Source organism: Carassius carassius, chromosome 5 (assembly GCF_963082965.1).
Source record: "Carassius carassius chromosome 5, fCarCar2.1, whole genome shotgun sequence".
In the NCBI taxonomy this organism is placed as follows: Eukaryota; Metazoa; Chordata; class Actinopteri; order Cypriniformes; family Cyprinidae; genus Carassius; species Carassius carassius.
In genome coordinates this window covers 34,816,403-34,838,467 of record NC_081759.1, presented here as the reverse complement: position 1 = coordinate 34,838,467, position 22,065 = coordinate 34,816,403, and the positions used below count along the sequence as shown (strand labels likewise).

The following is a 22,065-nucleotide window of genomic DNA, read 5'->3' as shown; positions in this document are numbered from 1 at the left end:
TGAGACTGTTTACACGTCTGTGAAAGACTCATGTAATGACTCTGAAGTTGTTGTTGTCTATCAGAACATTCACAGAGTGGGCAACAGTGACAGTCTTTTCTACACATCTGTGATAATGGGTGATTCAGTGAAAATGGGTGGAATGTTGGACAGTGGTTCAATGGCTTGCAGCATAAATGAGGCAGCTGAGACAAAATTGAGAGATGCTGGAGTGATAACAGACCAAAAGCTGATGGATGTGAATGTTGTACTTGTTGGATGTGGTGGACTTCGTGTTAAGCCAAAGTGTGCTTTTGAAGTGGAAATGGAAGTGTATGGCTGTAAAGTGTTAGTCCCCACGCTTATTGTTCCAGGACAACATGATGAGTTGATACTAGGAACCAATGTTATAAAGCACATCCTGCATCAGTCTAAGTTATGTGAGTCCTATTGGGAGACAGTGTCCGGCCCCTGCCCTGACAGAGACCCAGAAGCTGAACATTTCCTGTCTATGCTGTCTGGCCTGAACATCTGGAGAGGTGAAGATGTTCCTGTCAAAATCGGGACAGTTAGGAGTAACTCAGCTACATGCCTCGAGCCTGGCCGTGAGTATCTAATCTGGGGGAAACTACCCAAAAACACAGCTGTTTCCCCAGGCAGTACCATCATGACAGAGCCCACGTCATCCCGCTCAGCTCCTAGAGGTGTTTTGGTTGCGAAGATTGTGACTTCCCTGTGGGGAGACAGGTGGATCCCACTAAAGCTCATCAACACATCTGAAAGGCCGGTGCTGTTGAGACGCAATGCTAAGCTGGCAGATGTCTATTCATGTTTGTCTATTGAGGACTTGGACATTGCTGAGCGTCCAGAGGCTCCACTGGTCAGCTGCACCCAGTCAGCTGCATCATGTACTGCTAATGGAAATGACGCCAAGGACAGGCTCAGGTCGGTTGGGCTCAGTGCTGTCGACATTGAATCGTGTGAAGTTTCAGAGGACTGTAAGAGGAGGATGTCGGACCTTGTTTTACAGTATGAAGATGTCTTTTCACGCCACCACCTGGACTGTGGGGAGGCGAAGGGCTTTGTACATCGCATACACCTATCTGACAGCAGACCATTCAGGCTTCCATACAGGAGAGTGCCCCCTGGCCAGTACCAGAAACTTCGCCAGGTACTGAGTGAGATGGAGGAGAAAGAAATCATCAGACAGTCGACAAGCGAGTATGCGTCACCATTGGTGCTTGTGTGGAAAAAGAACGGAGATCTCCGCATCTGTACAGACTTTCGCTGGTTGAACAAGAGGACCTTCAAGGATGCTCATCCCCTCCCTCACCAGGCAGATTGTTTGGTAGCGCTGGGAGGTAACTGTTTCTTCAGCACAATGGATTTGACTTCTGGCTTCTACAACATGCCACTGCACGAGGACGACAGGAAATACTCTGCCTTCACCACTCCCATGGGCCTGTATGAATATAATCGTCTGCCACAGGGCCTTTGCAACAGCCCTGGAAGTTTCATGCGCATGATGACCAGCATCTTTGGAGACCAAAACTATCTGAGTCTACTGTGCTACTTGGATGATCTGTTGGTGTTTGCTCCTGATGAAGAAACTGCCTTGTTGCGCCTGCGGATGGTGTTTGAAAGACTGCGCAGTCACAACTTAAAGTTGGCCCCCAAAAAGTGCTTTTTCCTCAGGAGGTCTGTTAAGTTTCTCGGCCACATAATTGATGAGAATGGAGTGTCAACGGATCCCAGTAAGGTTGAGAACATCACAAAAATGACGAGCTCTGACCTCATGGAGACTGATGGTGTTACTCCGTCGCAAAAGCGGATAAGATCATTTTTGGGGATGATTAATTACTATCAGCACTTCGTGCCCAAATATTCTGCAATCGCCCAACCTCTGTTTCAACTACTGAAAGGTGAGAAAAGAAAAGGCAGGCAACATAAAAATAAACTGTCAAGCAGGAAGTTGTGTGCATCTGACTGGACACAGGAGCAAGAAGAGGCTTTTGCAAACCTGAAGGCTTTACTGGTTCACAGTGTTGTTTTGGCTCATCCTGACTTCACCCGTCCCTTTATGCTGTCGACTGATGCATCTCTGGATGGAATAGGTGCAGTTCTGTCTCAAGTTCAAGAAGGTGAAACACGTGCCAGGCCCATCGCTTTCGCCAGCAAGTCGTTATCTCAGTCCCAAAAGAACTATCCAGCTCACCGGTTGGAGTTTCTGGCTTTGAAATGGTCAGTCTGTGACAAGTTCAGCCACTGGCTGAAAGGCCACAAATTCACAATCTGGACAGACAATAACCCTCTGACTCATATCCTGACAAAGCCAAAGCTAGACTGCTGTGAGCAACGCTGGGTTGCCAAGTTGGCGAGTTATGACTTTGACATCAAGTATGTCCCTGGTCAGCAGAACATCGTTGCTGATGCCCTGAGCCGTGTACCATTTGTCAAGGAGAGTGTTGGCTGCAGGCTGCTCGCTGAACCTTATGCTGGCCTCTTGAATGAGGTCAAAGACATGTCAAGTATTTCTGTCCAAAACGCCTTCCGGTCATCCAGTGGTCACAGGAAACCTTCTCCGATTAGAAACAACTCCCAGTCCGCATGCAGTCCACTTTGCATCCACACCCAGTCTGTTGAAGTGGAGGATGTGTCTGCTGTGCTACAGTCGCACATAGCATGGGATGTTGGCCCGAGGGCTCGTGCTGTTTCAGTGTTGCAACACCTACCTCAGTTGGTTCCACCTGGACAAGACAGCTTACCAGCTTACACTGAAAAGCAACTCCGTGATAAGCAGTTGGCGGATGGAACTCTCTCTCGTGGTCTGTCCTATGTTGAGAGACGTAGGAGGCCTTCTAGGAGAGAAAGGTTCAAGGAGTCAGTGTATGTCACAAGGTACTTGAAGCATTGGGACAGGCTCACTGTGAGCAACGGTGTGCTGTACAGGGTTTCTAAAGACCAGAAAACCAAGGCAAAGCGTTTCCAATATGTGGTTCCTGACTCACTAAAGCCTGATGTTCTGCAAGGAATTCATGACGGAGCTGGACATCAAGCTCAGTCCAGGAGCCTCAGCTTGGCAAGACAGAGATTTTTCTGGCCAAACCTCGACAGAGATGTGAGGGACTATGTTCGCCATTGTCAGCGATGCATCGTCAGCAAGACAGTTGAGCCTGAGGGACGGGCCCCCTTGGAAAGTATAATGTCAACCAGGCCACTGGAGCTTGTTTGTATCGATTTTTGGTCGGCAGAAGATTCCAAAAACAGGTCTGTCGATGTCTTAGTAATAACAGACCATTTTACGCGGATGGCTCAGGCGTTTCCATGTAAAGACCAGACAGCTAAGCAGGTGGCAAGGGTTCTTTGGGACCGGTACTTCTGTGTCTTTGGATTCCCCGAGAGAATCCACAGTGATCAGGGTGCAAACTTTGAGAGTCGGCTGATCAGTGAGCTTCTAAAAGTCTCAGGTGTGAGGAAGTCACACACAACCCCTTACCACCCTATGGGAAACGGCAGTGTGGAACGTTTCAATAGAACCTTGGGTGGCATGATTCGTGCCCTTTCTCCTGAAGATAAAGCTGACTGGCCGCAACGCTTACAGACTCTGACTTTTATGTATAACTGCACAGCCCATGAGACGACTGGCTACCCCCCTTTTTACCTTATGTTTGGTCGCATCCCTCGCCTACCTGTTGACGTTCTCTTTCGGAGTGTCCTTAATGACCCTGCTGTGACAAACTTCGACAAGTACGTGGCATGTCTCACCGATGATCTGAAAGAAGCAATGGTTATTGCACAAGACCATGCTGCAAAAGAGCAGTATAGACATGCTCAGCTGTACAACAAGAGAGCGAAGGGCTCCAAAATTGACATTGGTGACAGAGTGCTCATGGCCAACAGGAAAGAGAGGGGTAAAAAGAAACTTGCTGACCGCTGGGAATCAACAATCTACACTGTGGTGGACATGAACGCAGCGACACACACATACAGGATCCGCGACACAATCACTGGACAGGAGAAAGTGATCCACAGGAACCTGCTGATGCTGGCCAATTTCCTCCCTGTGGGTGACTCATCTGGACTGTCTGACCACGCCTCATCCGTTTCTGTTGCTGTATCATCTGAGGGAGCGAACAGGACTCTTTGTACAGCCTCTGACAGCCTTGTTGATGGAAGTGCTGGACACTCAGCTATGACTGTGGTAGAGGGACAGAGCCCCTTGACTGTTCCAGAGCCTGTGGACTCTGAGAGAAGAACCATAGAATGGATCACACAGTTGTCTGCACCTAGTCAGTCAGAAGTGGATGTTGCTGATGTAACAAGCGTAACCCGTGACTCTGACGATTCCCCAGTCTTGCCTGAGGACAACCAGACTTATGACTCTGGACTTATGACTGCTGTGGACGTCCTGAGACAAACAGACCACACTCATGACACTGTGACACAGGCAGACAATTCGCCAGACACTTTACACACTACTGTTCAGACCCCACCCATGCACTCTAGTGGCTCCAGTGCACTTATACAGGTTAGATCAAGATTTGGTCGTTTAGTCAAACCTGTAAACAGACTCATACAGACTATGTCCAGGCAGGATGTTATTCAGGAAAAGTTTGATGTTAAGACTGTTTGCAAGTCCATGTTCCAGGCTTTTACTGACTAAAGCATTACCACATAGCTTAAGTTTTGTTCTGCAGTTTCTTTGTATTGGTGTTTGGTGTCCTTTTAAGATGTACAATTTTTTTTTTTTTTTTTTCTTGTCATGGGCCTACATTGCACTGCGTTAGGGTCTTGTGGGGTGTACAAGGCACCCCTGTCGCCAGTTGCTGGATTGAGGGTTTAGCGCTGCCCTCATACCACTTCATCCTTATGGGATACATTTGGTGTTGGTTTTCTTGATGATGACCCTCTGTAATCTGTCATTTTGTAGTGTTTTCTTCAGTGTTTGTGTACTCGGAACCCAAGTTCGATAAAATTCAGTGGGGGTGGGTGTAACAGAGTTAAAAATGCACTTTAATAATTCTTATTCTCAAAATTAGTATCTGTGAATTTCATTTATCATTTAATGATTTTATTGAATATCTGTGAATTTTATCTCTTTGAGTTATTTTTATTTATCTTTATTTTTGCGAATGTTTCCTGTGGAAATTACCCTATCTGCACACTATCCCTTCTGTACCTCCTAAGCTTCCATAGTGCTCGCTCTCCCTCAGTCTCGTTTTGCACTGCTGAGGGTAAGCTGTGAAGAAATGTGCTGCTAGGCTAATGTACTGTTTTCTTTGGAAATTGAATCATTTAAGTTATAACTTTCAAGGCATATTGTCTGATGTTAATACAATAATGCGACGTAGCAGTTTTGTGTTAGTTTGACCGCTAAAATAATTATTAGCAGTGTTTTCATATTCAGTTTCTAGCCGCATTTTACCACGGCAGGCGGGCCTTCTCATGTGAACAATGTAGCTCGTCGGAGATTTCAGCGCTACTTTTGTGTAGAGTAAACGCTGTATTTTTGTATGTTTAGGAAGCAGAAGTACAGTAAGAGGAGTCCAGAAGGCAATTAATGTGCATTGTGTTCTACAGGTATGCGTTTTTCTTTTGTTTATTAATGTAATTTTCGTTGTCTCTGTTACCACACACTTTTTATTCAGCCCACTAAGTGTTGCTGTTATGCTATTTTCTTTAAGGAAACATATGTACTGTGTTTATGGATTTGTTGCATTTTATGCTTAATATTTTCTGGACTTAGTTAATGATTTTCTGTGAGTAATGTGCACACTGAGCAAAATACCTCATGTAATGTTAAAGTAATGTATTTGTAATGTATTCTAAATACATGATGTAGATTATTCTGGTGAATAAAGTGGCTCAGTCTCGTTTTGCACTGCTGAGGGAAGCAGAAGTACAGTAAGAGGAGTCCAGAAGGCAATTAATGTGCATTGTGTTCTACAGGAGCCAATAAATTGTGAAAAAGAAGTCATCTCGTGAGTCGTCCTTCATATACCCTAACCGAGGCCGTTACAGAAGCATCCGAACAACTCTTTCAAGTAACAGTGGATTTTACACACTTCAAGTGGTTTCAATTTGGACTCCCAATAAGAGAGTCAAGCACACATACTTGTTTGGTTATATATGAACATGCCGAGTAAAGGGGTCACATTCCTGGAGTGACTCAGGGGTCTCATAAAGCAAGAGATTCTTATTTTAAACACATGAGTTCAGGATCCACCGAGTGAACAGCAGTTGGTCTTTTAAGTAGTTTCAAAGTCACTCCTGCTGATATGGTTAAGAATACGGCATAATCAGGAGACCTTCAACTACATTCAGCAGCTGACGAGTTAGTTATAGTCCAATATTATAGACAGCTAGACTACTAATAGTGTCCCGGATTGATTAGGGCTGGGCGATATACTGAACATTTACAATATAATGTGTATAGACAATTATTTTGCTAATATAACATTGTGAATATCACTGTTTGCCAATGGCTGTTTGATGATTATTCAATATGAATATATTAAAATACAGTTGTGCGGCTTAATATTTGTTGACACCATGACACATTCTTTTTTTGAGGATTCTTTATTGATTCTTTAGATCAATTTAAAATCAATTTGCATATAGTTACCCTTTATTGAAAGTAATGCATTATCTTACTTTTGCGTTACTTTTTGTCACCTGGGCCAGGCTTGCTCTTTAGTTTTTTATTATTTTTTATTATTATTATAATATCACAAAAATACTTTATAGCCATTAGATAAACTGGTTGCACTTTAAAATAATTTTTCAGTTTTTAACATTAGATTACTAAATTAGTCAAAATACTAAAGCACTCCAACATAGTTATATCCACATAGTTACTTACTAAAATCATTAGTTGCTTTTGTTAATATTATTTAATGATCCTAAGTTAACAAGAACTAATAGTGAATAGTTTATTTTTTTTATTAATGTTTAGAGATTAATTAAAGAGATTTATTAAAGATTAATAAATAATGCAACAAATGTATTGCTCATTGTTATTGAATATTACTTAATGTATTAACTAATGTTAACGGATGGGACCTGATTGTAAAGGGTTACCAATAAAACTATTAAGACAGACATTAAACATATCACTCAGCACTCAGAGAACACAGGAAATGCTGGACATGACCTTATTTATACTCTGAGAGTGAGGAAAAAAAGATCAAGCAACATTGTGAAAAGAAAAAAAGCAAGAAAACACTGTTCTTCGTGTATTTTAGGGCTTTTAGAGGATTAATCATTTGATGGATTGTGGAATGGGGATGAGAGCAGTCCGAGCAGCTCTCTGTAGAATATGAATAGCTGTGGGCACCTGCAGTTGCTCTGAATACAAAGAATGCAGCTATTCCCACTCCTCAATGAGAGCGCCTGTCCTTCAGTGTGCCAGCATTATGAAACACGCGAGCAGATTCACCTTTGTAACACCTGCAGACATATCAAAAATAGGGATTACTCATAGGATTAATGTATTATGAAAGAAATATAGCCATATCACTGGAAGTGGATCCTGATATATGACATCCTGTATGGGCTTTACAGGCAACTACCTGAAGCTTCACGCTCCACTTCTCATTGCTCATCCACGGCAGTTTCACTCTATATTCTTTTTTGCACTTCTTATTGAAAATAAAGTATGACCTAACAATAGTTAGCTTCTTCCAAGCAGCTCTGTGAGGCACATTTAAGCACATTATTGACGATCACATGCCCATGTGACTCCTTCACATGATAAAACATCACCATTCATGTAGCTTTCATATCACTGCAATGACCACAGCTGAAAAATACCTGATAAATGCAAACTTCAACTTTATTTTCACTAAGATATGCCATTTTCCTCATGGTATTATTTTGTTGGCATAAAAAGACATTTAGGCAAAAAAAATCTCATTAATAATAATATTTGCAGAATATTGTTTTGTTTTATTATGTGCATACACAAATGTTCCACATTCCCTGATTGCCCAATATTTTTAGTCACATCTGTAATTTTCAAAGGAAAACTTCTGGAATCTAAAAGAAGGGGGAAAAAAAATTTGTAGAAAAAACTTAGCACTATGTATGTGTGAGAGCAGTAAAAAGCAAAACGAGAGGTGCGAGAAAGCAATGCAGGCAGTTTCACTGCTGCTTTAATTATAGTTTTACAAGAGGTTTGACTTTTCCTAATGGCACTGGAAGCGAGGTGGCATGGGAGATTGTGTATGTGTGTGGGAGGAGGGTGAGAAAGTCATTGTTAAGCAGGTGATTTACAAGACTCTGGGCCTCCCAGGCTTTTCCCCGCAGCGAGCTTCCTTGTGCTTTGCGACTAACCCAACGTGTCCACAGGCATGGAAGAAATACACCCAAAAAGAAAGACAAGCTTTATAGGGTAAGTCTGAAAAATGTACTTCCACTATGTATAGTCTATGACTGCTTTATTAAGTGCACAATTAAAAAAGTAATCACTTACATTTACAGTACATTTAAAATAATAACAAATAACAGAAATTCTGAGGTGTATCATATCATCTCTTTGTGTCTTATCACAGACAGCACTGATCAAATCAGGGGCTTTTTTTTCCAAAGCTGTCCACAGGCCTTTCAGACTCAAAACATTTAGACAGATCTGGCCACAGGAACCTAGCTTCAGTCCTCCAGGCACGCTTCCTGAATTTTAAAAAGTGTTTCTAGATTCCAGGAAGAAGTAGCTGTGATGTTCCTCGTACTGCCTCAGGTCATGACCTCTGAACATTACTTACACGTGAGACAGTTAAGGTTACTTTAAAGAAAAGCTGTCTATGGTGTCATTGATGGAGGCCTATTGTGTGCCTCTGTCACTTTGTGACCTTTTAGGCCTTGTGAAGAATAATATAGGCTTATAAACGAAATAAATCAATGTCTCCACTCAGTAAACAGACCGAAGATAAAACCGTGAATGAGGTGAGACCTTTTATTCTTTGGGAATCAAATCTATTAACACCTGATACACCTCCCAATGCAGTATTAATGAGTACAAGACACAAGATGAATGAGGCGCACCTGCAGAACCACAACAACTGCGCAGTACCAATTATTCATATAACATTCCAAGAAACTGCATGCATTTTCAAATGATAAAACATTATGATTTAAAAGGCAAAAAGAAAAGCCACTGATACAATGAAAACATGAGAGAACTGCTTAAAGTAAATATCTGAATATATCAACCTTAAAAAGTCAATAAAACATATACATATATATATATATATATATATATATATATATATATATATATATATATATATATACAGTTGTGCTCATAAGTTTACATACCCCTTGCAGAATATGCAAATATATTAATAATTTTAACAAAATAAGAGAGCTCATTAAAATTGTATGTTATTTTTTTTGTACTGTCTGTACTGAATAAGGTATTATAAAAGATATATATACTCCACAAGAAAAAAATTACTTAATTTATAAAAATAACTCCATTCAAAAGATTACATACCCTTGAATCTTAATACTGTGTGTCATTTCCTGGATGATCCATGACTGTTTTTTTTCTGTTTTGTGATAGCTGTTCATGAGTCCTGCCTTGGTCCTTGGCAGTTCAACTGCCTGCTGTTCTTCAGAAAAATCCCCCAGCTCCTGCACAATCTTTGGTTTTCCAGCATCTTCTGCATATTTGAACCTTTTCATAAGTGATTTCATGATTTTGAAATCCATCTTTTCACACTGAAAAACCATGGATTAAGAGCTGGGGGGTCTTATGCGCTAATTTTCATTTTTGGGTGAACTAACCCTTTAATGGAAGAGACAGATAATCGTCTAAGCAGTGACAAAAGATCAGTTTTTTTCATAGAGAATTACACTTTTCTGTAACTGTATAAATTTGATTTCCTCTCATACTGACTTTAGGAAGGCATCCTTATAACATCACAGCCTCAGACACACATTTGCCTTAGCATCACGAGGAATTGTTACAGTCTTTGAGATAATATTAAAAAGCATGTGGCAGACAGAGATGACAAGAAAAAAAATCAGTGTAAAGACAACTCATCCTAAGCACAGATGATGAGTCACTGCAGAACAACACCCAGAGCAATAGCTCAGCACAGCCAAACACAGCTCAAGCTAAATGAGATAGAGACAGACTGATTTCATGAAAAAAAATGGAAATGATGCAGCATCAGCATGAGAAGAGGTATGGGGCTGCTTTGTTCATTCACACAGACTGACGCATGACTGGCCAAGCTGGAATGGTTTACCTGCATGACCATCTGTTGCCAGGCCAGGGGTTGCTTGCTCCCGCCTGTGGTGCCGCCTACCAGTCGATCAGAGGGCAGACTGCCGCGTTCCAGCTGTAAGGAGACATTGCGGCGTTCCTCTTCAAGGGCCCTGGTCAGACGCTCGAAGCGCGCCTCCTGCTCTTTGACTGATGCCAGAATACTGGCGGCTGACGGCACGTCATATTCTTCCATGGCAGCACCAAAAATTATATGCTGATTACAGGGCAGGGTAAATAGGGGAGAGAGAAGGATCCAAGACAAAAAAATAGCCATTTAAAGGGACAGATCAGCCAAAAATGTAAATTCTTTTAACATTACACACTCTCTGTACTTTTTTCTTCTGTGGAACATTAAAAAAGAAGAAGTTATTTATAGCAGCATGTCTCTTTTCCATTAAAAGCACATTGAAAGCAAAGAACTTAACAGCTTATAGGGTGAGGGGATATTCAGAATCTGGAATATTCTATACTATAAAATAAAAAAAATCGACAAGATATAATTTTACTAGGAATAAAACAAAATCAAAAGCTTACTCTTAAAACACAGTCCTAATGAATAAATTAATAAGACAAGATAAACATAAATAGGTTTTGTCCCTGTAGGCCTTCCATAGTCCAGTTTGCATTTTAGATGCATATACTGTAGTCTAGTAGAGTCGTGTTTATATGAGCACTTCTAAACTAATACTCGCTAAGAGTAAAAAACATTGAGAACTTTACTAAGTCTAAGTTTATTAAGTTTTAATGATCCTGTCCGAAAGCCCACCCTTAGTGCTGCCCATGTTCCCCACACAAATAAGCTGTCAAACGACCACATAACACCAGTAAAAATTCATGTGAACCACAACCTCTGGTTCCCATCCATTTTCACTTTCTCTTTTTGTGTTCCACGTTAGAAATAAAGTCATACTTGAGATGACATGAGGATGAGTAAATATTAATTTCTTGCTTAACTATTCCTTTAATACTGACTATCCCTAACCCTAAAACCTAACACTGCAACAGTATCCATGCACCAAATGCTGCAGATGAGTCCGCACTGTATGATGAGCAGCAACTCCTTAATGGGAAGCTTAATAGTTTCTGCATCTAACAATCATAAATAGCCAAAACTAACATGCATATGCCACAAAACATACTCGCTAGTTCTATACTAAATTCACCACACGTCGACACAATACAGGCATGCTGGACTCAAATCAAAATGATAACATCATTCATGCTATGAACAACAGCTCAGACTTCTCTCTCATTGTCAAAGGTGACAAAATGTAAATAATGGAAGCTTCACATAGAGCATAAAGAAGAAAAAAACCTAGGGCTGAGGCATGGTTCATACACAGTTCACCTGCATACACACCTAGCAGTTAGTGGAAAGAGAGGCAGTTAGAGGACAGACATCCCCCTACAAGGACAGACGGGAGGAGATGTGCCCAGCGGGAGGCAAAGAGAGAGAGAGTGAGAGCGAGAACTGGCTGCAGAGGGAAAGAAAGACAGAAGAAATCACAGGTTAGATAACACCCTGACATTATAAACATAAGAGACAGAATTCTACTCCGTTTCCTGGAGGCTTAAAAGAGGATGAAGATAAAGAAATGAATGAGAAGATGCTAGAGAATGATAAATGACTATTGAAACCTCACTCGCTGACTTTGAGCAAAGTAGATTGGATTGGGCTGTCAGGGGACAGGTATAAAAGGGGGCCAGACTGAGTATGGAATGGAAAAGGGGTCTGGTGCAGATTAATATTTACATTATACTTGTTGTTTTTCCATTATCCATTAATCCAAAACCACAAATGGACAAACACACACACAGTAACACAAACACGCTATTCTCTGCAGAACAGTCGGTGTGAAAGTCCTATTCCCTTTGAAGCGCAGCACAGTACACACACAGGCTTTGATGTTTGTTTCTGGCTGATCATTTATTTATCTTAAGCCCCATTCTGACACAGCTCTAAAGCAAAGGCATTGTAATACTGTCTTGTTCTGGGTATAAAGAACAACTGCAAAAGGTCTAGCAAAGAGAGCCGATCTGCCTCTGGTGTTGCTCTTGCCTTTTGAAAATAACTTTTATCTGCTAGATAAGACACGCTTACAAAAATGTGATAACTTATCATGAAAAACGTAAGTCAATAAAAATGTGGCGACAATGTGAAAACAGATGAACTTCCAATATCAGAGATGTAAACGGTTAGATGTGATTAACAGATCACTTTTAGCCTTTCATGAGAAATGAACTGTTCTCCCAGCTGTGTCTACAAAAAGTTACGTATTAAATATAGTTGAATATATATGAACATATCTACATGCTTACAGTGACATCTTATCTATCCAATTTTATCTTGACAATTCTTTGCATTTCTAGTTAAAAATCAATTCTGCATCCTGCAACCTCAATTCAAATTCAGAAACTGGTTTGGATCCATCCTTCAGTGCATCCAGTGTTCATCCTTTTTTTTTATTGTCCAAATCTGTTAATATCTCACTCCTCCTAAAAAAAGCTGAATGATGTATCATTCATATCTGCATCACAAAAGGTCAAGGATGACTTACAGTACATGCCAAAGGGGTTTGGTCAAATCCCCAACTCCAAGTATGAACAATAGTAATGGTGACTCTTTCCTTAGCAAACACCATTTAATAATTTCACCACCTAATATATCTGAATTGGTTTAGTGCTATAGTAATACTACCATTCAAAATTACACACAGAAAAAAAAAGAAAAAAAAAAACGTTAAGAGGTTTCCCCAACCTTAATTTAAAAGAAGCTATCAAAATCTTTACAGCGTCAGGGCGCTCTCATCATGGGATTAACTGAGCTATGATCATGCTTTAGGATTACAGAGGCTGCCCTATCCCATACTCCCTATTTCAGGGAGTTCAGGAGCTAATGGGAAAACGGACTCAGCCTGTCTAAGTATCAGCAGGAGAATGACAGGCATGTCAGACAAGCCCATTGGACTTATCATCGGACTATGCTTAAAATAGCCCAAAGTAGTGAAGCATTCCAGTCTTGGTTTGGAGCTGGTTTTGCTAATAGTTTGAAGAAGGCAAAAAAGGACCGTTTATTGTCAGTTAAGTGTTCGGGCAGGAATATCCCATCTGTACGCTGCATTAACCTTATAAAGGGTTTTACTCCACTGATGGCAATTTCTGATCTAATGATTGTACTAAAGACTAACAAAGATGAATGAGCCATTTTGCCAACAATGCAGATACATTTAAAAGGATAGTTCAACGAGTAACATTGTATTATTTACTCACCCTAATATTATTCACAACCTGTATGGCTTACTACCTTCTGATGAACACAAAAAAAACATTTTGAAGAACACTGGGATCCGAATAATATTTATTTTCCCTGCATAGAAGAAAGAAAATCATGGAGGATTGAAACAACATAAGGGTGAGTAAATAAAAAAGTCCATTTGATAGAATGAAAAACTTGTCTACTGGTTAAACACATTCCTGGTAACTGAAAGGTTATAGGTTCGAATCCCGCAAGAGGCTTTTTAAATTGTCACCAATATGATGTTCCTTAACATTGTTTTGCCTGAGAGATGGTCCCTGTAATACACCTTAACATGATTTAAGTAACTTTTTGTTAACAGAGCCTGCTAACTGACAAATCTGTAATAGGTTATATTATAAACAATACATAGGGTTTTGTAACAATTACTAATGGGCAGAACTGGCTTTACTTCACATAAACTGTGCTCATGCTGGCACAGTGTTTTTCCTCAGGGATAAATACGTTGCAGCATAAACCCTGGTGCTAAAAATAGCTGTGTAATACATTTACAAATGCAGTTGAAGCTTTCTCCGTGGTTCCAGAGATGAGATGCAGCAGCAGTGGCATATTTAAAAGCCTTGACTTGAAAAAACCTCAACAACAAATCCATCAGGGGTTGGGGAACACCTACGGTATGAAGCTGAAACACAGGAAACATCAACTTTACTTCTGTTCAGGTGAAAAAACATTGAGACAATTGTGTTTACAGTGCAAAAGAAATCTTACATCTCAACCCAAGAAACCTGGAACAATACAATCTTATGAAACACTGAGAAAGGCGGTTATATAAGGCAGCATAGGAATTATAGATAATATTTTTACCATCCAACACTCACCTACAGAATGTTGGAGTTAGCCTGACAGTTTCTGAGCAAACATCACAGGCCCAAACACTAAGAAGCTGCACAGTTTATCATGTTTTCATTGATGTCTGTAGCGAAAATGATAAGGGATGAGTAATGCTACCCTAGCAAAGCAATACTAATGCAGTATTGCTGAAGATGGATGAGGAGTGGCCAACTAGATGGAAAACTGGTTGCAACAGAAACACCCCCCAATTAGAGAATGGTCTCATTTCATTAATCCCAGCCAATCCCTTCTTCAAGAAGATAAACCTTCTCATTCCTCCTCTGGGGGCTAGAGGTCCAACATAAATAAATCACTAGTCAAGCTCCACATGTGGCCCATCTGTGTGTGCAGAGTGTGTAGAATAATGAGAATTGGCCATTTGGTGCTGTTCAGAGATCAGTTTTGTGGGTTCAGATCATGGCAGAGCATTGGGTAGAGGGAGGTTAATTCTGGTTAATTTTGCTCCTTCTAAGACTAAAGACCACCACAGAAAAGGCTCGCAGTAGCACCTGATCCCATTTTTACACTCTTCTGCACCTCTCCACCTAAATTCAGATACCAAATTAAGGATGCATTAAGTTCAATCACTCAGATTCAATCAAAGGGATGCTAACAATATCAGAGGTTATGGGCCCAGAGGCACTTATGTTGAATGATGGGCCGATGCTTTTTGGTAATCTAATATATTTTGTTCCAAGCCCAAAGACTGTCAAAAGATGAACCCTAAGAGGAAATGGAAAATCGCTTGAATCCAAAAGACTGTTAGAGAAGTTCTCTAGGCTTCACTGTGGAGTATCTGCGCTGGAAATTTACATTATCATTTCAAATATGCTAATGATCACAGATACCTAAATAACCAAGCTACTGTAAAAACACAAAAATGTAAGGGCTAGCTCACTCAAAAATGAAAACTGCATCATTGCAAATCCATGAAATATTAGTTAATTTTCAAAACACCAATTAAAATAGTGACTTCAGTCACTTTGTTAAAAGTCTATTCACCCAAAACTCTGGCATTTCAAGAACTTCATGACATTAAAAGGAATCAAGAAGAATCGAGTGGTTTAATCCAAGTCTTCTGAAGAGACATAATGAGTTTGATAATGAACAGATTAATATAGGCTTTTATTCACATATCAATTTTGATCATACAGCACACAAATATGTTTGCTCGATGCAATCTTGATCAAGTCTCTTCGGAAGAATTGTATTTAACTGCTTGATTCATATGGATTTATTTTACAATCTCTTAATGAATAGGATGTATATAAAAATATCTGTATTCGTCTTTCAAAGATGAACAAACATCTTGTGGGTTTGGAACAAAATGAGGGTTAGCAATAACATTAAAGTGATAAGACAGACCTTGAGTCTGTGTATGCCTGCTATATAGTTTAAAAAATGCAAATGAGCATTGTGTCCGAATACACAGTACTTATGAAACAGAATCTACAGCTGAGCAATTAATGAACAGAAACTCATAGGGACACAGCAGCCAATAAAATCACCTTCATGAAAATGAGGATGTATTTAGGACAAAACTAGTGCATTCAGACTAAAATTTTTCATTAATTCATTAATTATGCAGGACTGCCTTTGAAAATTGCTTTATCATTTTGCTGAGAAAAACTACATTGTCATAGTCAATATTGCCTTAAATTTGGATTTCAAAGCTTCCACCATGAAATGCATAAGAGATAGGTCTGTTTTCTAGGAGTAGGAAAGAACAGGGAAATTAAGCAATTTTTTTTTACCCCTTATTTTTTTCTTCGGAGCCTTTCTGAATGAACCAGCAGCGAGACATTTAAAAAGGAATATTCTCAGTTGCACTCCAAGTCCTTAAATAACACAGTGTGAAAAAAATTAAGGGCATGTCATGTTGTGACGCCTTTCAAAGAGAATGCATCCTCATTTTATTTATTTACATAGAGAGTATGCAAATTTCACACAGAATTATACATCATCTTCACCGACTGATATACTGACAGAATACGAAAGCAAGTAAAAAAAAAAAAAAGACATCATGCTAAATGTGCACTCTGTCCCAATAATAAAATTGATTTTACAGTCACAATTATTAATTTAAATTACTAAAATGTGCACGTCATATTCATAATGTAGCATACAAACCTAAAACAAGTAGATATTTTTACAATTTAAGAACTTAAAAACTATAATGTAGTGTTTGATACAACTTTCATTATATATGAATATAAGTGTATATTGGGTGTTATACTGCCTACTGTACACTGAAAGCAAACTTCATACGTAGAGAATCCAAAATAATTCCAAATTACCAATGCTGGAGTCCCAAGTCTTGTTTCACTAAAAACATATACCACTGATCAAAAGGTTGGAGTCGATCAGCAGATTGTAAAAACTATGACAGACATCACTGCTATTAGAGGTCGACCGATAGTGGATTTTGAACGATACGATAGCTAGGTTGGACCACACTGGCCGATACCGATTAATGAACCGATAGTTTTTAAAATGCATACTGAACAAAAACGAAAATAGTGCTTTATTAAAAAAAACAATACTAAATCATACTAGTAGTGGTAATAACAATAAAAGTAATAATAATAGTAATAGTAAATGTAGAAATTACCACAAAATCCATTTTATTTTTTTCCTAAATTCTGTTTTATTTTTTTCAAAATTCTGTTATTTCCGTTTGAATTTTTCTGGATTCTGTTTTGTTCTGTTTTCATTCTTCTCCACTCCGTTTTAATAGTCAAAGTTTATTACCATGAAACTTAAACATTTTCACATCAATTTAATTTGGGGCACTATATGTAATGTTTAATTTTTTCCACGCCATTTTTTTTATTGTTACCAAATTCTGTGTTTTAGCATGTCTACTTATATGAATGCATAAAACCTAAATCTTAAAGAAGCCTTATGATTTTTTTCCCCTCAAAAATTCAGTGTTGTGTATTCAAAATGTTCTGTCTATCAAATCAAGTCATGAAACATCAATTTCATTTATCTTTTAATTACTGAAAATTTAATTAATGAAACTTTATTTTTGAAAAAAAAAGGGGATTTACTATCAAAATGAAAACATGGAAGAAATGTTCTGTGATTATAGTATCATTTCACGTTAAACTGTGAATTTGTTTTTAAGACTGGATTCAGTCTGCGTTTTCCGCATCATGGAAATCACAGGGCACTACAATTATACCAGCACAATGTATACTCTCACACTTTAACTGCTTCTATTCTTGAACACTTAATGATTATCTAATCAAAATAAAAGAGCAGGGCTGAATCTAGGAGAACTCACCGGTATCACACACACTCCGGACGCATCACGTTCAACTTGAGCAGCGGTCTTAAACAGTTTATTTATTCACCAAACAGACACAAGTTTACTTCAAGAATGAACAATGAGGCATATATAAGTTTGAAGTTCAGTGTTTCAAAAAAAGGAGCAAACGGAAAGAGCGATCTATATTATAGCTCTATAAATGAAGCATACAGACTTTATGAGAGCCACAGAAAGACAAACGTTTAGATGAAAATGCTCAATACACAATTCATTATGTACATTAACAATGATTCGGGGCGAATATAATGTAATTTAATGGAAAACTATGCGAATGGCGCTCTGTGGTGCGGAACAATTTTATGTCAGCTGCCTTTAAATCCGTGTCTGAAGTTTCTCACTCTGTTCAGCATGCAGTATCATGTGTCTAAACAAATAGCACATGCTGTCAGTGATTTCAACCACTAGAGGCCGCTCTCGCACTGTATAATGAAAACAGACCCTTCTCAGCTGCTCCAGCAACGGACGCAACCCGGACAACTATCGGCATGGATTTTTGCCGATAACCTGTTGTTCCAGCAATCAACTATCAGTGCCGATTAATCGGCAAAACCGATATATCGGTCGACCTCTAACTGCTATCTGCCACTTTTGCCAGTCATTTGCATCAAATTGAGCATTTCAAATTTTATGACACTTCACAGTTTTTTTCCCAGAATGCCTTCCCATTCATCTCCCACAGAACATTTATTGAAAATGGCCGCTCATATCTGCTCGCTCAACACCAGCATGGTATAAATAAATTGTTTCTAAAACACACATAAATACTCATCCTCACCTACATACTTTAAAATATGGTGTAATCAAACTAGTGTATATGCATTATTATATATGGATTCATTCAACTGCTTTATGAGTAATCTGCAATCAAAGATACAAAAGTAAAGCATCCATGACTTTCATCATCATTTCATGGGATGATAATGAAGGAACAGAGTGGTGCAACTGGTGAAATGATGCGTAGTAATGAATGGGAGAAAGTGAAAACCAGACAGCCGGGCTGGGTGGGTACCTTTGATGTCAGCTGAGCAGTCAGTCGGGATGCGTGTGGACGTGAGGGTTAAGGAATGACTGGAACTGGAGCTCTCCTCCCAAGAACCTCTGCTCGATACAGCAGCTGCAAGAGAGAGACAACAACACACACGAATCAAACACATGCGATGGGGCCAATCCACGCTGCATCATTAGCAGGTTTATTTACATATTACAACTGTGAGTCGGTGCAACTACACACTACCCCCCTCAGGGTTCAAGCTGAGAATATGAAGAGCCAGGATGTGTTGCTGTGGATTGTTTACTTCAGAATTATAAATAGTTTATCTTCTCCTCGTTACAGAGTAATTCCACAGCATTGTATTCCACAAATTAGGGTGTGCATAATGCCGAGCTTCTATTCAGGAAGGAATGTGGTCGGAGACGTGGCCTGGAAGGACACGTGCAGGGATGCTCATGCAGGTGAATCTTTCAATGCTTTCCTATCTTTGGTCCCAGTTACTGCTTATAAACTGGTAAGACAGCCATAAATTAACAATAAAGGTGCACTGAGTTTGTTGAGTTTGTTTTTCTTCAGCTATGAATCTTTGGGTTAGTAGTATGCTCTGTTCGTTCAGGAAAGGCACAGGCATCAAAAACTGGATCTCTGAGTCAAAACCATCTGAACATCAACATCAGAACCTTAAAAGGCAGACTGACCCAGGCAAACCCATTTAAAAACGTAAAAATTTGGGGAAATATTTTCATTTCGCTATCGTATTTTCTTTATTTCTCTATGATCTTTGAGCGGCACTGCAGAGACTCAGGGGTAATTTCTGAAACTCTTTCAACAAAACAATTCTTCAACACACTTATTCTTATTCTACTAAGGATTACAATATCTTTCCCAGAAGGGACTCTTCTCTGCTTCAACTTCAAGGACAGACGTGCTCAAAGCACCTTGGATTTGTGGGACTGACATCAAAGGTGAGCTAAGTCAGAATACATTTGTTACTAGGTCCCTCTTTCTCTCTGTCTGAACTAAGCTTACTGCATTCTGTGCAATTGTGTGTTGTGTTAAATCCATGTCAGTGTGCAGCTAAAATGTATGCAGTTACTTCATGTTAAAGAACAAAGAAGTTGTAAGTGTCACAAAGCTTTAACTCTCATTCTCTAAAATGGATTTATATTTACAGTATGACTCCTGAGTCATATGTGTTTAAGTCCTAAAAAAAAAATAAGAAAAAGTACTATGGCATTATTTTGTCCTTTTGGATATTAACATGTTAGTGCCGTGATATTTTTTCAAGTTTCCCAGAGAACAATGTACTATTGTATTGTAATATTGTATACACACTATTAAATAAACAGTATTTATTTAGGAAAATTGAATAAATTACAGTACTTCTACCATAAAAAGCGAAACTAACTGCCAAACCATAAGTAATGAGCAAAAAAACTAATTAAAGGAAGAAAATGTTTTGTTTCAACTAATAGCAACTGTGGAATACAGTCCTCTCTCATTAGAACAACCAAGTAGATGATGTCACACATTGTATTTTCTGAGCTGGATGACTTAAGGCAAGAAACATTGCCAAAGTAACGAAGAAACCAAAGAAAATGTAATAAACGGAGTAGTTTCACCAAAAAATGAAAATTCTGTCATTATTCAACCTCATGAAGTTCCAATCCAGCATGCAATTATTTTATTATTTTTCCCCCTGAAACCACATCCAAAAAAGAAGTCTGACTACTGAATCCCCAATGCTAAACATGATTCTGTGACACAAGCTAGTTGTTTTTAGTGAATAAAAACAACTGAATTAGTGAATTAGCTGTTAAATTAAATTAATAATTATTAATAATTAAATTAAATATTTTATAAAAGCAAATAGATTTGCAATGACATGAGACTGAATAATGACAGATTCACTTTAAATTCCTCATGTGTGGCAAGTAAATATCTAGGACAATTAGGGGTGGGCGATATGACCAAAATCTTATATTATGATATGAGAAATGTTATATCACGATAATGATTTATATCTTCATATAGATTTTTTCTTTTAATAAGGTTTTTTTATGATATTAAGATTTGATACCATAGAATATTCATAATCCTTGTCACCAGTGTCAATATCAAACTAATACAAGAAAATAATAATAATAATAATAATAATAATAAAAAAAACTCAAACTCACTGGAGATACATAAACAGTCAGTGATGAATTAAGAACAGGAAACTAATTGCAAGCAATAGGACAAAAACGACAATAAATAAGAAATACATTGTGTAAATGAATTAGTCTTCACTGTGTTAGTCCACTATATATATATATATATATATATATATATATATATATATATATATATATATATATACACACACATATACATACAGTATAGACCAAAAGTTCGGAAACATTACTATTTTTAATGTTTTTGAAAGAAGTTTCTTCTGCTCATCAAGCCTGCATTTATTTGATCAAAAATACAGAAAAGAATTTAATATTGTGATATATTATTACAATTTAAAATAATTGTTTTTAAATTTATTATACTTTAAATTATCATTTATTTCTGTGATGCAAAGCTGAATTTTTAGGATCATTATCACACGATCCTTTAGAAATCATTCTAATATGATGATTCATTATCAAAGTTGGAAACAGTTCTGCTGCTTAATATTTTTTCAGAACATGTGATACTTTTTTAGGATACTTTGGTGAATAAAAAGTAAAAAAAAGAAAAAAAAAGAAGCTATGTTTTTAAAATATAAATATTTTGTAATAACAATATACACTACTGGTCAGTAATTTGGGGTCAGTAATTTTTTCTTTCTTTCTTTTTTTTTTTAAATAAAATCAATACTTTTATTCAGCAAGGATGTGTTAAATTGATAAAAAGTGATAGTAAAGAAAATATATTATTAGAATATATATTATTAGAATTTTTTTTTTTTTTTTAATAAATGCAGTTCTTTTTAACCTTTTATTCATCAAATATATTAGACAGCAGAACTGTTTCCAACACTCATAATAAATCAGAATATTAGAATGATTTCTAAATGATCATGTGATAGACTGGATGTTACATGTGACACTGAAGGCTGGAGTAATGATGCTGAAAATTCAGCTTTGCATCACAGGAATACATTTTTTTTTTTTAAGTATATTCAAATAGAAAACTAAAAATAGAGAACTTGAGCAAGGCACCGAACCCCCAACTGCTCCCCAGGCACTGCAGCATAAATGGCTGCCCACTGCTCCGGGTGTGTGTTCACGGTGTGTGTGTGTGTGTGTGTGTGTGTGTGTGTGTGTGTGTGTGTGTGTGTTCACTGCTGTGTGTGTGTGCACTTTGGA

At 38.3% G+C, this 22,065-nt stretch overlaps 1 protein-coding gene across 12 annotated transcripts in view; it reads right to left on the bottom strand.

Moving 5' to 3' along the window:
• LOC132141408 (splicing regulator ARVCF-like) overlaps positions 1–18,836 on the bottom strand; it is a 116,353-nt gene extending 97,517 nt beyond the window's left edge. For 11 of the 12 annotated variants that reach the window (XM_059550880.1, XM_059550884.1, XM_059550882.1 and 8 more), the window contains exons 1-3: positions 18,743–18,836; positions 11,613–11,727; positions 10,233–10,466 (exon numbers count right to left, since the gene is read on the bottom strand). In XM_059550880.1, coding sequence (XP_059406863.1) covers positions 10,233–10,445 — 213 coding nt within the window. In that variant the 5' untranslated portion in view covers positions 10,446–10,466; positions 11,613–11,727; positions 18,743–18,836. The remainder of the gene's footprint in view (positions 1–10,232; positions 10,467–11,612; positions 11,728–18,742) is intronic. The other variant, XM_059550892.1, reaches the window with a different exon arrangement.
• Positions 18,837–22,065: the final 3,229 nt, after the last annotated feature.